The 14,970-nt window shown below is 42.7% G+C and overlaps 1 protein-coding gene across 1 annotated transcript in view; it reads left to right on the forward strand.

Annotated features, from left to right (window-relative positions):
- LOC309339008 (aldehyde oxidase-like) overlaps window positions 1-14,970 on the forward strand; it is a 62,899-nt gene that overhangs the window by 21,214 nt on the left and 26,715 nt on the right. Inside the window, exons 15-22 of the mRNA XM_081856633.1 lie at window positions 897-1,059; window positions 1,738-1,830; window positions 3,560-3,729; window positions 4,924-5,050; window positions 8,797-8,919; window positions 10,142-10,238; window positions 11,010-11,134; window positions 12,843-12,976. Of these exons, the coding sequence (XP_081712759.1) occupies window positions 897-1,059; window positions 1,738-1,830; window positions 3,560-3,729; window positions 4,924-5,050; window positions 8,797-8,919; window positions 10,142-10,238; window positions 11,010-11,134; window positions 12,843-12,976 (1,032 nt within the window). The remainder of the gene's footprint in view (window positions 1-896; window positions 1,060-1,737; window positions 1,831-3,559; window positions 3,730-4,923; window positions 5,051-8,796; window positions 8,920-10,141; window positions 10,239-11,009; window positions 11,135-12,842; window positions 12,977-14,970) is intronic.

Here is a 14,970-nt window from a genome sequence, read left to right on the forward strand (position 1 = left end):
TAATTGACCTAACTTAGTCAAGTTCATTAATTTCAGTGGGTCTGCACTGAATAAAACAGTTGAATACCATCCTTTGTTAAAGAAGTTGTCACTGTTTATGTTAACTAGATTTGGTGGACAGACTATACTTATTCTAGTCTAGTCTTATTTTGAAATGGAACCGAAGAAACAGTCATTAAAAGAGTTGAAAAACATATGCAGCCTGACTCCTTGGTTCTAGCCCTCTACAATTGTTCTGACTTCCAAATTTACCACAGTAGTTAGGAGGGCTAGCTACATAGGTCTTTAAAAAAATAAACTGGAGTTCGTACAGATTTAAACAGGAACACGTTGGGATGGGGGTCCGTTTTGTAAGCTGTATATTGTGCACATCTTCTTTAACCAAAATACAGAAATCAGATCCACTTACTTCATAGCAAAGGAAGATACTCATAACTAAGGCACCCCAAAATATCAATCCCCATTGGAATAGTGAATCTGCTTTGTTTCCTTGATGTACAATAACAGTGTGCTGCAGAATGCATGTTGTAAGTCTTTCCCCCAGTAAGAATCTAATTTGTATTTTACTGAGATAACCCCTTGGAATAAAAACTTCATGCTCAAAACTCTGGGCACTATTTTTGTGCTAGTGTAAGGCGATTTTTCCTCCCATGTATGCTTTGCTCTGTCTCCCAATCTGTTCTGTGGGGTTGAGTGAAACCCTCCCCGCAGACAGATTTAGGGAGAGGGGGAGATTGTACCAATGTGCTATGCTGAATACAGTCCTGTGCATTTAGAGCTGTGATCCTATAGGAAATGAATAGTAAGGATACAACTACTGCTGTTCTAATAGTAGATTTACAACTACTGTTTAGTTTGCCTGCTTACTGAGTATATATAATTATTTATTTTTCCAGACCTTGGGATGGGCAGATGCTGGATGAAGCTTGCAGAGCGGTCCTCAAAGAAATTATTCTCCCAAGTTCAGCTCCAGGTGGTAAAGTGGAGTACAGAAGAACTCTCATTGTTAGTTTCATCTTCAAATTCTACTTGGAGGTGTTGCAGTCACTGAAGATGATGGTAATTTTGATTTGTATTGATTCCTGTTTTGCAGTTATATGTGACCAGCCTGATTCATAAACCATTTAAAGCCAAAGTGTTGGGTAAATGACATTTCCATGCCTGCACGCCTACATAATTCAGTTCCATTTCTGGGTGGAATTTGAAGGGAGCAGTCTCAGGGTGACCAGCCTACCAAGTTATTTTAGAGGCAGCGTCTCAATCTGCCTAATTGTTGTCTTGGGAGTATTTTTATTTATAATTATAATTTCTAGATGTTGGAAGGTGAATGTAATAGATGTTGAGCCAGGAATTCACTAAACTATATAATGCATTTAGTTTGTTTATATTCCATGCTGCATTTTCTTCTGATAGCATTTGGAGGAAGGGTAAGTCTTGATCAGACCAAAGGCCCCTCTAAGTCTGACATCCTCTTCTCACAATGACCAATGAGGTGCCTATAGAAAGAGAAGACCCACTATTCTTCCACACATGCTTGAAGATATCCTTATTTTTGGATTCTGTCCCTTTTTGCAAGGAGCGTGGTACAGTTCATTTTTAAACATTCAGAAACTTACTTAACTGAATTACATTTAATTGTGTATGGGGAGGTGTGTGTCTGTGTGCATGTTAACTTTAGAATTGGGCTTTAATTAAATGTTTCCTTTTTGTAAAATGTGACAAATCATTTTCTTATAGTATCCTACTCAATATCCTGATATCCCAGATAATTATGCAAGTGCCCTTGAAAGTTTCCATACAAAAATGCCACAGAGCATGCAAAAGTATCAGGTGAGTAGAATTACTTTAGTACTACCCTATTACACAGAATGGATTAATAATAATAATAATAATAATAATAATAATAATAATAATAATAATAAATTTTATTTATATCCCACCCTCCCCAGCCGAAGCTGGGTTCAGAGCAGCTAACATCAAATGTATAACACATTAACATAAAATCAGACAATCAATTAAAATACATCCTCAAATCAGATCAGGATCAGAATAAAATCCAATCAGATGGCAACCCGCAGATTAGGGTTGGGGACCTTAAATGCTCACCAGGCCCAACTGTTTGTGCTGAACTTATATGGGCCTGTGAGAAAAATTGGGAGGCCACTTTCATGCAAGTTCTTCTGAAAGGGGAGAGGGAGTCAGACTGAACCCCGACCAAAGGCCTGGCAGAACAGCTCCATCTTGCAGGCCCTGCGGAAAGATGTCAAGTCCCACAGGGCCCTAGTCTCTTGTGACAGAGCGTTCCCCCAGATCGGAGCCACAGCCGAAAAAGCCCTGGCTCTAGTTGAGGCCAGCCTAACCTCTCTGTGGCCTGGGACCTTCAGGATGTTTTTGTTTGAAGACTGTAAGTTTCTCTGTGGGACATACCAGGAGAGGCGGTCCCGTAGGTACGAGGGTCCTAGGCCGTATAGGGCTTTAAAGGTTAAAACCAGCACCTTAAACCTGATCCTGTACCCCACCGGGAGCCAGTGCAGCTGGTATAGCACCGGGTGAATGTGATCTTGCAGCAAGGACCCCGTAAGAAGTCTTGCCGTGGCATTCTGCACCCGCTGGAGTTTCTGGGTCAGTCTCAAGGGCAGCCCCACTATTATTTCAAAACTGTGATTTTGAGGGGGTTTTGTAATATCAGGCTTTGACTTCTGTAAGTGTTAAGCTATTGCTGCCTGGTTAGAATTCATTCATTATTATCTTAGCTTTCTTTGTCAGATCAGTGAGCTTTGTTAGATTAGTGAGCTATTTCCAAGGTGGAATGAGAGGTGTTCCAGAGAGTCATTGATTTCAGCTTTTTTAGTCTATACATTGAAGGAATACGGAAGCTAAGGGAAACACAGTTTGCTTTCATGCTAGGTATAAGTCTCGTTCACTTGCATGTTATGGTAAAAGTATTAGGTAAAAGTTTGGCACTAGCTTGACTGAAAGAGTTGAACTAAAACATAATGTGGATAAGCCCTGATTTCTCTTCCTTACAGTTTAGGATGCAGGTTATCTCATTGTGATTGCAATTGGGGGGGGGGTGAATTGTCGAAAAGAGAAATAAAGGTAAAGGGATCCCTGACCATTAGGTCCAGTCGTGACCGACTCTGGGGTTGCGGCGCTCATCTCGCTTTATTGGCCGAGGGAGCCGGCGTACAGCTTCCGGGTCATGTGGCCAGCATGACTAAGCCGCCTCTGGCGAACCAGAGCAGCGCACGGAAACGCCGTTTACCTTCCCGCCAGAGCGGTACCTATTTATCTACTTGCACTTTGACGCGCTTTCGAACTGCTAGGTTGGCAGGAGCAGGGACCGAGCAACGGCAGCTCACCCTGTCGCGGGGATTCGAACCACTGACCTTCTGATCAGCAAGTCCTAGGCTCTGTGGTTTAATCCACAGTGCCACCCACGTCCCAGAAAGGAGAAATAGTTTGCATTAAAAAGAAAAGAAGTTAAAGCAAAGGGTCGTCTTGACTTTTTTGTTGATGATTTGTGGTTTCCTTTTCTTTCTTTCTTTTAATTAAAAAGGATGTGTCGGCAGGACAGCTTCCTCAAGATCCCGTAGGACGTCCAGTCATGCACCAGGCCGGTACTAAACACGCCACAGGAGAAGCTATTTATTGTGATGACATTCGCACCGTTGATGAAGAACTCTTCTTAGCTTTAGTAACCAGTTCTAAACCCCATGCAAAGATTGTGTATGTGCCGCAATACAGAAAACTAAACATAGTGTGTGTGTGTGCGCGCGCGCCACCTGCCCCTTCATGGATCACTGCCTTGTTGTGGCGAAGGGGCTTTAATAACCCCAAGAAGCTAAGAGCTATGCTGTGCAGGGCCACCCAAGACAGACAGGTCATAGCTCAGAGTTTAGACTAAATGTGATCCACCTGAAGAAGGAACTGGCAAACCACTCCAATATTTTGCCAAGAAAACTCCACGGGCATAAAAAAGGAGAAGCTTTGAGTAGAAAGTGAGAGTTTCCAAGGCATGCTCTGGTTCATGGGGTCACGGAGAGTCGAACACGACTAAGACGGCTAAACAACAACAATATGCCACCTGATCTTATAAGATAAGAAGTTGTGGTGTATAACAATAAATTCAAGTACAATATAACGGAAAACACTGTAAAAACAATACAAAATAAGCATGATATGGAATGTAATAGCTGCATGTAACCCAAATATGAGGGAGGTACAGAGTAGTAGTAATAATAATAATAATAATTTATACCCCGCCCATCTGGCTGGGTTTCCCTAGCCACTCTGGGCAGCTTCCAACAAAACACTAAAATACAATAACCTATTAAGCATTAAAAGCTGCCCTAAACAGGGCTGCCTTTAGATGTCTTCTAAAAGTTTGGTAGTTATTTTTCTCTTCGACATCTGGTGGGAGGGCGTTCCACAGGGCGGGTGCCACTACCGAGAAGGCCCTCTGCATGGTTCCCTATAACTTGGCTTCTCGCAGTGAGGGAACCGCCAGAAGGCCCTCGGCGCTGGACCTTAGTGTCCAGGCAGAACGGTGGAAGTGGATACGCTCCTTCAGGTATACTGGACCGAGGCCGTTAGGGCTTTAAAGGTCAGCACCAACACTTTGAATTGTGCTTGGAAACGTACTGGGAGCCAGTGTGTGAGTTTTCACCCCCTTACCTTCCCTGCCCACCCCCACCCCCCCAGTTTCCTTACCAGCCCCGTCTCCATTTCAGTGCCGAAGCGACACACCCCACTGCTTCCCCACCCCAGTCCCATAGCCCCTTTAGTCTTCGCCAGCTCCTTGGCCCATCTCATCCTCATTCTGCCTTGTACCTCCTTTTCTCCCTGCCCTTGTCCCAGCAACCTGTGAATAATTGTTTCTGCTCTTATTGTTAGTTAACTTGCTTGTACTGCTTCTTGCAGATCAATTGATCCTTCAGAAGCTCTCAAGGTGTCAGGTGTAGTTGATATCGTTTCTGTTCAGGATGTCCCAGCGACTAATGAGTTCTACAACTATGATGTCCCAGATATTGTGTTTGCCAGAGAAAAGGTATGCCATGTTTAATCATCAACAGTTCATAGTTATTTAACTATTTATTTTAATTTTGTTAATCTTAATAATAATAATAATAATAATAATAATAATAATAATTTATTTATTTATACCCCCACTCATCTGGCTGAGTTTCCCCAGCTACTCTGGGCGGCTTCCAATCAAGTGTTAAAAACAATACAGCATTAAATATTAAAAACTTCCCTAAACAGGGCTGCCTTCAGATGTCTTTTAAAAAGAAGATAGCTGCTTATTTCCTTGACATCTGATGGGAGGGCGTTCCACAGGGCAGGCGGCACTACCGAGAGGGTCCTCTGTCTGGTTCCCTCTAACCTCACTTCTCGCAATGAGGGAACCGCCAGAAGGCACTCAGCGCTGGATCTCAGTGTCCGGGTAGAACGATGGGGGTGGAGACGCTCCTTCAGGTATACAGGACCAAGGCCATTTAGGGCTTTAAAGGTCAGCACCAACACTTTGAATAAGAATAAGAATTGACTTCAATAAGAATTGACTCATTCTCCATTGTATATATGCTTTGTTTTTTGTTTGAATATTTGTTTCTGTTGCATTATTATTTAAGTGTTCACTGATTTGTCTCACTTTTTATCTCTCTAATATTCCCCTGCCAGGGACAGTGTGTGACAGTTTCTTGACTGGGCTTCGTTCACAGAGTACTTTTTCACACTGTCTCTCCCTTTATGCCTGGCTAATGAAAGTAAAGTGTGGGAAAACTGGGGAAAGTGCAGCTTTCAACTAGCTCCTGAAATTATGCAGATCCCACAGTTTGGTTTGTGCACCAGTGTGCAACCAGCAAACCACTGACTTGCTACGTTAATTATTCAAGATAGTTGTGCATCAGTGTGGAGCCAGTATTGAACCAACTTAAATATTTGTGCTGAGGTTTAGGATACACACTTTTTAATATAAAAAAGAGATAACTTTGTATATGTATGTAGAGTAAACCCACTATTTACGCAGGGGTTACATTCTGGGGATGACGACTAAAACCAAAATCATGTATAGTCTAACACAGTGTTTCCCAACCTTGGGCCTCCAGCTGTTTTTTTTTTTTTTTTAAATAATTTTTATTGGGTTTTTACATTTTATAACAACAAACACACACACAAAGACAAAAACACACAAATACAATTACATACCCTAATTTTCTTTACCCACTTTCATTGACTTCCCCCCACCCCCTCCTCTTACATCCCAGTTCCAATAATTAATTCAGCAAGTTCTTACCTAACCTCTTAAACATATTCATATTGCTTTTAAAAATTTAATTCTTTTTGTTTATCTATATTCAACTTATCCAATTCTCTTATAATCATTAATTTCTTTTTTTTTTAAGGTCGATCTAACTTCCCTTCCACAAATTTTCCCTTTATTATATTAATTATAGGTCACATTGACCAAATAAAACAAATCATAACATTTTATAGTTCTATTCTCTCTCCCCCCCCTGCCCCGGTTTCTGTCCCTTCCCAAACAAATGTCCAAAAAACAAACAAAAAATAGTTCTTAGCCCGGATTCCTCACGTCCGAGGCGTCTGATTCTCTGTCAGTCCCTCTCTGCCAACTATATTGGTAGTCCTCTTTGTTGGTCCTAAGACCCCGAAGGAGTTCAGTCAGAGTCACATCATATTTTCTTTCATCCAGAATGTTAAAAAGTGTTTGCTGCGAAGGGTCATCTACTTTTCCATACTCAAGAGGAAAGTCCCAATCATGTTGCTTTATTCTTTTTAGTTTTAATGTTCCAAGTACTCCAGGGACTTCCCTCTTCTTCTTTCTCATCTTTCGCAGGTTTGTAATCCAAAGGTCTTCTTGCTCATACTCTAACAATGTAGATTCCTGGTTGATATTTTCCACTTGTAGTGTCTGCACTCCTTCTTTCTTCTCTGTCAATTCCAAAGGCATCTCTTCCTGCTCAGCTGCAGAGTTTTTGTCATACGTCTCCTTTGTGCATTCAGCAGAGTTGTTTGTTTCAGAATTCAAGGTCATAAATACTTTACTCAGAGCCATACTCTGCTCTTGCAGGATTCCCACGAGAAAGAACATTTTTTCTATCTCCGCCAGTAATTTTCCCTCTGCAGCCATTGTAATGTCACTAATTCCCCCTAGGGGGCTTTCAGTTATTTAGTAGTCCTTTTCCAATAATCTGTTACTTTGTTATTATCAGTACTTTGTTTCCAATCGCCTCAGTTCAAATGTATCACCTTTAATTCAGAGAGTTGTTAAATAACAAAATTCTTTACTTTGTCCGCCCGTTTGACAGCTTCTTTGACAGCTGTCAAACTCCTTTCACTTCTTCCTCCGGCACCCAAACAGGACACTCCCGGGTTTTGGGGAGGGTTACACACAAAGTTCCAAAGTTCCTCCCTTTCTCTCCAGCACAAAATCTTCTTCTATCAAATTTGTGAAAAACTTTTAAATCATCAAAACAGTATTCATTCCGCCTTAATTCTCCGTTCCTTGCTTTAAATCGTCTATAAGTAGAGGGGGTGCGGACTTCCCTTTAACACATCCCCCGGTCGTGCCGAATTCAAAGGATAAAAATTTTTTAATGTCCAAATTCCACTACTCACGGGTCCTTTGTTATCCAGTCCAAATTTTGGGAAGAAAGTCAGCGCTCTCCGGCCATGGCTTGCGGCTTCGCTCCACTGAAGTAGCGGTCTACTCTCAGCACCACGCCACTCTCCATACCCTCTCCGTAGCCTTTAAAAAGGCTCTTCGTGGGTCGGGGAGGGCGCTTAAGGTGCCCACCGAGTCACCAAGTCCGCAGGCTTCCGCGCCTGCGGTTTCTGAGGGTCCCCGTGTCGCCGGCACGGCAAGACCCGTCTTCAGCAGAGCCGATTCCCTCCGGAGCTCGGAGGGAATCCGCCATTAGCCGTTCGCGCTAACCCGGAAGTCCTGGGCCTCCAGCTGTTTTTGAACTACAATTCCCATCATCCCTGACCACTGGTCTTGCTAGCTAGGGATGATGGGAGTTGTAGTCCAAAAACAGCTGGAGGCCCAATGTTGGGAAACACTGGTCTAACACACTGGGGACTCAGCTATACAGCTGCAAATAAAACTTTTTTTAAAAAATAATTTTTATTAATTTTCAACAAACAAAAATACAAACAAAAAATATAACCTGACTTCCCCAAACCTCCCCTTCGCTGCATCCTTATTTTATCAGTTTTTTTAGCATTCTTTCATCCAATTCTTAAATATAATTCTTATTAAAGTTTATCAAACTCCAATTTTACAACTGTAATTCCTTGTGTCTAATCCCTTGACATCTTAGCATTCCATAATATTACAAACGTCCTTAAGATAAATTTTAAATTTTTCCCAGTCCTCTTCCACCGACTTTCTCCTCTGGTCTCGAATTCTGCCGGTCATCTCCGCCAACCTGCAAATAAAACTTTTAAGTGCAATATACAATGTGACACTAGATGGCGATGGTGAGCCTTATGGAAAAATCAATATATTTTTTTTAAAGGCTTTTTAAGAAAGCATTTTCAGAATGGTTTTTATGTGTGTGTGGATTCCACCTGGGTTCAATGGCAGGTGGGATCGCCAAAGTCATTTCCCCCAGAATTCTGCCCCCTTTTTATTTTTAAAATTACCACATGTGTAAAGCTGAATGCACACTAGTTAAATGTGTGTAAGTTGTGGGCTTACTGCAGTTTCATCAGCTTCCCGTGGAATATGTTTGTCCAAAAGTTAAGACACTGGTTTTCTCTGGTTTTCAGGTGACTTGTGTGGGTCAGATTGTCTGTGCAGTGGTAGCAGATTCAGATGTTCATGCTAAACAAGCAGCTGCAAAAGTGAAAATACAGTATGAACTTCAAGAACCTGTGATCCTGACCATTGAGGTAAAGAACAGCCTTTTCTTAACTGCTGCTGTGATAAAAGCTATTTATTTGTACTACTAGTTATTTCTATTAAAATTCCAGGTGTCTGATTCAGTCCACAACCCAGTTAAATCAAATTACATTGATTTAAAATAATCTAGTCCCATTGTAGGACTAAGTAGGCTTACAACCAGATATTCGGATTTTACTAATTTCTATATTGGTAGTCAGTCTGTTATAACAGAAGAACCAAAGAGTCCTGTGGCACTTAAAAAACCGAGACATCTTATTATTGAAGGAATGGGTTTCTGAGCAGTCAGTTTAAAACTGACACAACCCCCCCCCCTTTTCTTAGCATTTCTAAAATGCTTTAACTTGAGCTGTTGAGCAAATGCATAACAAGAACACAGCTGCATAAACAAGGCTCTCTCCTTTATCAGTCTGTGACGATAAGGCTGGCCTTGTCCACTCTAAAGTGGAACAGAGATGACACTCCAGGTCTTATCTTAGTCCGGGAACAAAGCCAGAGTGCGTTCTCGGAGATGATGACCTCTTCCTCCAAGATAAGAGTATGAAGAGGAAGATCCTTTTATGGTCAGAAGTACAGGAAGGAAGATCCTTTTATGGTCAGAAGTACAGGAAGGAAGATCCTTTTATGGTTGAGAATACCAGAGCAGGAACATATGTGATGTCAACCTGTGTACATAGGCTGACGTGGTTGGGTTCCTAGGGGAGGAGGAAGTGGGTGCCTGGAGGATATATATACTGCATGAAACTTCTCATTTCTTTGGACTTGCTGTGGACTCACCACACAAGTGCCTTTTGCTATCCGGAGAGCAGAATAAACTCTTTCTTTGAACCAACCTCGGTGTCATTTGACTTCCTTACTCCTGTCCCGGAGCAACACAGACCCAATCGGTGAACTCCAATAAGGCTACATTATGGTATAAGCTTATTGTGCCCTAAGCTTTATTGCATTTTATGGAGCAGACTCTAGTAAACAAAACCTTATGCCATAATTGACTTGGTTAATCTTTCAAGTGTCACAATACTCGTTGATGCTTCTGATTTTGCTGCTCCACAGCCTGCCCTGTAAATTGTGTATTTGGGCATGTCTATATTAAATATTCACAACACATAAAAGTTTAAATATCATGGCTTTCCCTCAAGGGGTGCCGACAGTTTGTTCAAAATAAACAGGTAGGGTGCTGAGCTTAGTTGTATGTCTCTTCTGTTGCTGCAGGAGGCAATAGAGCACAATTCATTCTTTGAACCACAGAGAAAACTGGAAAGAGGAAATGTGGATGAAGCATTTAAAGTCGTCGACCATGTACTTGAAGGTAAATCGCAGCCTGCTGATTCATACCTTACCATGAAAGCCACAAAGCAGACACCCCACCATCAGGGAAGTTTTTAATGTGTGACATTTTTGTGTATTTTTGGTCTCTGTGGAAGCCGCCCAGAGTGGCTGGGGAAACCCAGCCAGATGGGTGGGGTACAAATAAATTATTATTATTATTATTAGCAGGTGTGGGGAACATTTGGCCCTCCAGATGTTGCTGAACTGAGATTTCCATCAGCCACAGCAAGCACTGCCAATGATGATGGGAGCTGGAAGTTCAGCAACACCTGGAAATCTAAAGGCTTCTTGTACCTGATTTACACCCCACTCGTCAGTGCCCTTGGACTGAACACAATACAAACCCATGCCTCCCAAACTTGCGAATATAGTTAATGCACCATATAATGTCAGAAACAGCTATTCGTTCAGTTTGAATATATACCTCCTAGGAACGCAGGTGCTTAAACCTAATTCTCACACAGGCAATAATTCGTAACTTCGCATACAGGTAAACTTTTAAAGGCCCACCTGATTAGTTGTGCGTCATAATTTCTGCCATAGAGATGTGCAACATCTGCACCCTTTCTTACTGGTGCCCTTGATACTCGGCACTTTGAGGCTTGGCATTTCTAAGATTGCAAAAATGAACATTTGTCTACAATTATGCACAATGCAGTGTGGCTTTTCATCCACTTTCTTCCCAGTCTCAAGAAAGCCAGGCTGCACACTTTTGGATGTACTGATTTAAGATGTTCTCTTTTTGAAACAGGCGAGATCCATGTTGGCGGACAGGAGCACTTTTATATGGAAACTCAGAGCATTCTTGCTGTTCCAACAGGAGAGGATAAAGAAATGAACTTGTTTGTGTCCACCCAGCATCCAGCATTTGTACAGGTTAAGAGAGCTATCTCATAACATGTTGCACAAGTGACAGCCACGTTCTCTGTGTCTTAAAGCCCTACGTTTATTGGGCTCAGCATATCACTTCCTCTCTTATGGGCTCCCACTGATATTTTGCTGCTACCTGGAAATCAGGATGCTACCCTGGAGATTAGCTGCAGAATGAGCTCTTTCTTACACCTGGTTCTGGGCTTCAAACATTTTGTGGAGCAAGAGCAATTTCTGCATCACCAGTCTAAGGCAGCAAAGAAACTGCTGTTGTGCCACTGCCTTTTTCATCATGAAACCCTAAAGGATCAAATCAGATCAAGGCTGGAATCGAGAACAGCATACTTGATAGTGCCCCATTGCTCCGCAACACCTTTTGCCCCTGGAGAGTTGCAAAAGGCTAAGCCTGAGTAACTTTCAGCCCCCCCCCCTTCCGCAGTTAAGATTGGCATCTGAAGATGATTAAAGATATGGGAGGGCTGGGCTTAAGGATTTGACATTTTATCTGTGTCACTGAGCTTAGCTATTCTGCAGCACAGAGTAGTGGTTACGAGAACAAGCTGTGAGCATGCTCAGGCTTTGCCTTGCTCATGAACTCGCTTTGTGGCTTTAGGCAAGCCTCCTGCACTCACCCTCAGCCCCCCTCCTGCCTCACAGTAATTGTGAGATAATAACACTGGCCTACTTTCCATGGTGGGGACATGGGTGGCGCTGTGGGTTAAACCACAGAGCCTAGGACTTGCCGATCAGAGGGTTGGCAGTTCAAATCCCCATGAGGGAGTGAGCTCTGGTTGCTCGGTCCCTGCTCCTGCCAACCTAGCAGTTCGAAAGCACGTCAAAGTGCAAGTAGATAAATAGGTACCACTCCGGTGGGAAGGTAAACGGCATTTCCGTGCGCTCCTCTGTTTCGCCAGAAGTGGCTTAGTCATGCTGGCCACATGACCCAGAAGCTATACACTGGCTCCCTCGGCCAATAAAGCGAGATGAGCACCACAACCCCAAAGCCGGTCACGACTGGACCTAATGGTCAGGAGTCCCTTTACCATTTTACTTTCCATGGTGGTTCAAAGAGTTACTGTTGAGGCCCCTGTTGTGGTGCCAATGGCCACCATATCACCCTCAGACATCCTCCTTGGCACCTTCTAAGGCTTCCTGACCCTCCCAATTTATTTACTACTGTATTGTTTGATTGGGGGGTTGAGGCGTGTTTTCCTTGGCGAGAAGGAACTGTTGGTTGCTTGCCTGTTTGCTTCTTCTTTTGCCTGTGTTTTTTTGGAGGGGTAGTTGTTTTGCCTTTGAGGGTGTTCTGAGCACTGCCAATTTTTCTTCTGTGAAATGGGTATTTTGTGGCAACCACAACAATTCATTGAATTCCAAACAAGCCCCCAAACCCTGACTCTTAAAAGCTTGGGGACTTCTAGATCATGGTTGGTAAATTTCTTTCCGCAGGTAGGATACAATAGACTCACATAAGCTTTCAGGTATGATTAATTTGCATTTATACAAAAGCTGGTGTCTTACCTGATTCTGCTAATGTTCAGCAACTTTTGGAGAAGATTTAGGAGAAAAACAACAACCAGCCTCCGAAGTATTTCTGTTGGTCCAAAATTTAGAAAGGTTTTTTTTCCCCTTTCACTTTTTTAACCTATGTGTTATCCCGAATTTGAGACACCTCTGATTGTACCGGCATAATAAAATATTTGGTTTTGTGCAGGAAATGGTGGCCTCCTGTTTAGGCATCTCAAGCAACAGGATCATGTGTCATGTGAAACGAATCGGAGGGGCTTTTGGTGGAAAACTGTTGAAAACAAGTCTTCTGGCATGTGTTGCTGCTGTGGCAGCTAAGAAGTAAGTGTGTATGTGTGTGTGTGTATATACGATAGCTCATGAAGTTGTCTGTCAAAGCAGTGGAATTGGAGGGGATGGGAAATGAAATAATGAATAAGGCGGGTGAAACATCCATCCCATTTTCAGATGCTAATTGGAATACAGTCAACAAGCTTTTAGAAATTGAATTTATCTATTTTGATACTTAAAGTAGTATTGGATGGATTTAAATGCCAGGAAGAAATTGTCATAAAACTCTTGGCAAATGTAGAGGAGGTATATATGGTTTGCCATACTGTGCTGAGACCAACAGAGCCTCTGTTGAGACAGTAGCATCGTGACTCATTGAAATAGATAATGACAGGATGTCTATTGTAACCCAAAGCAATGGGCTGTTGTGCAGGTGGTTCCTATCTCGAAGAAAGGCTGTGCTTTGGATACAAAGCCACCATTTCAGATTTAAGTGACAAGAGATATATTTCAATGGTGCTGGACATCCTCATCTAAGGATAAAACTAAATTTCAAAAAGCTGTGTATGTTAAGAGGTTTTGTTGTGATTACCATATTTTTCGCTCTATAGGACACACCGGACCATAGGACACACCGGACCATAGGAGGGGGAGAACAGGGGAAAAATAATTCTCCCCCTCTCTGCTCAGCGCCCCTTCAGCGAAGCGGCAGGAGAAATGGAGCCCCTTCCATTTCTCCTCCCGCTTTGCTGAAGGGGCGCTGCGCAGCTCTCCCTCTCTGCTGAAGCCAGGAGAGTCTTGCTCTCCCGGCTTCAGCAAAAGGAACCCGAAGCCTTTGGAGCGCAGCGCGAGGTCCCGCTGAGCTCCAAAGGCTTCAGGTGGCTATGCCTGAAGCCTGGAGAGCGAGAGGGGTCGGTGCACACCGACCCCTCTTGCTCTCCACGCTTCAGCAAAAGCAACGCGAAGCCTTCAGAGCGCGGAGGAACCGCTCCCTCTGCGCTTCGGAGGCTTCGCGTTGCTATCGCTGAAGCCAAGGAGCCTGTATTCGCTCCATAGGACGCACGCACATTTCCCCTTAATTTTTGGAGGGGAAAAAGTGTGTCCTATAGAGCGAAAAATACGGTACTTTTTTTGTACCTCATAAAATATAGCCGTGTTACAAAGGTGAGATCAATAGCCCTTACTCTTTTTTTAAGCAAATGGATTTATACTTTTTGCTGTACCTACTAAATATATAGGCCAGGGGTAGCCAGTGTGACGCCTTCCAAAGGTTTTGGGCTACCATTCCCATCACCATAAATGATAGTTAATGTTGGGATTTCACATTGCAAGCCTGCTCATGTTTACTGAGAAGGAAACCACATTAAGGGACTGGGGCTTGCTCCCTGATTAAGTTTTTCATTTTATTAAAAAGATAATATACTTATTCAGCTCATTTAATTTAAAAGTTTTTTCTCCTCGGGACTGCAGCCATGATAATAGCTATTCTCTGTGCGTGTGCGCTTGATATGTGCGAGATCAGTACTGGAACTATTTCCTTAGATGGTAGCATGTGAATAAAATGCTGAAACATGCTCAAAGTTGGAAAGACAAGCATCCAAAGAATTACTGAAGCATTTATTTGCTGCATTTATATTCCACACCAGAAGCACTATAGAGTTCCTGGGGCAGTTTACAATTTTTCAAAAAATGCAGTGCCATACAATATGATAGGAACGTTGCCAGATTAAAAAGAACAGCACAGTGAAAACAGCAACAGACTCCAGTGAATACAACCTCAAAGGAGCACAGTAGCTTACAAGCACAACACTTAGCAGTCTAAAAAGTGAAGCACTTGAACACTCTAGGGTATAATAAAATGGTTTTCTTAGAGCGAAACTAGATGGAATGTTAGACACATTGTCTGTCATGGGGTCCCTACACCCTTTTAAATAGCAGCTGGCAGGGAGTGAAGCTGCTGTTTCTTCCCCGGAGGTGCAAATCTGTAAATATTAGCTGGACTGGTGGTGGAAAAAGCCATAGGGAAAGGGGTTAAGCCAAATTAC

The sequence above is a fragment of the Podarcis erhardii genome (assembly GCF_964252035.2).
Source record: "Podarcis erhardii genome assembly, chromosome: 1".
Taxonomy (NCBI): domain Eukaryota; kingdom Metazoa; phylum Chordata; class Lepidosauria; order Squamata; family Lacertidae; genus Podarcis; species Podarcis erhardii.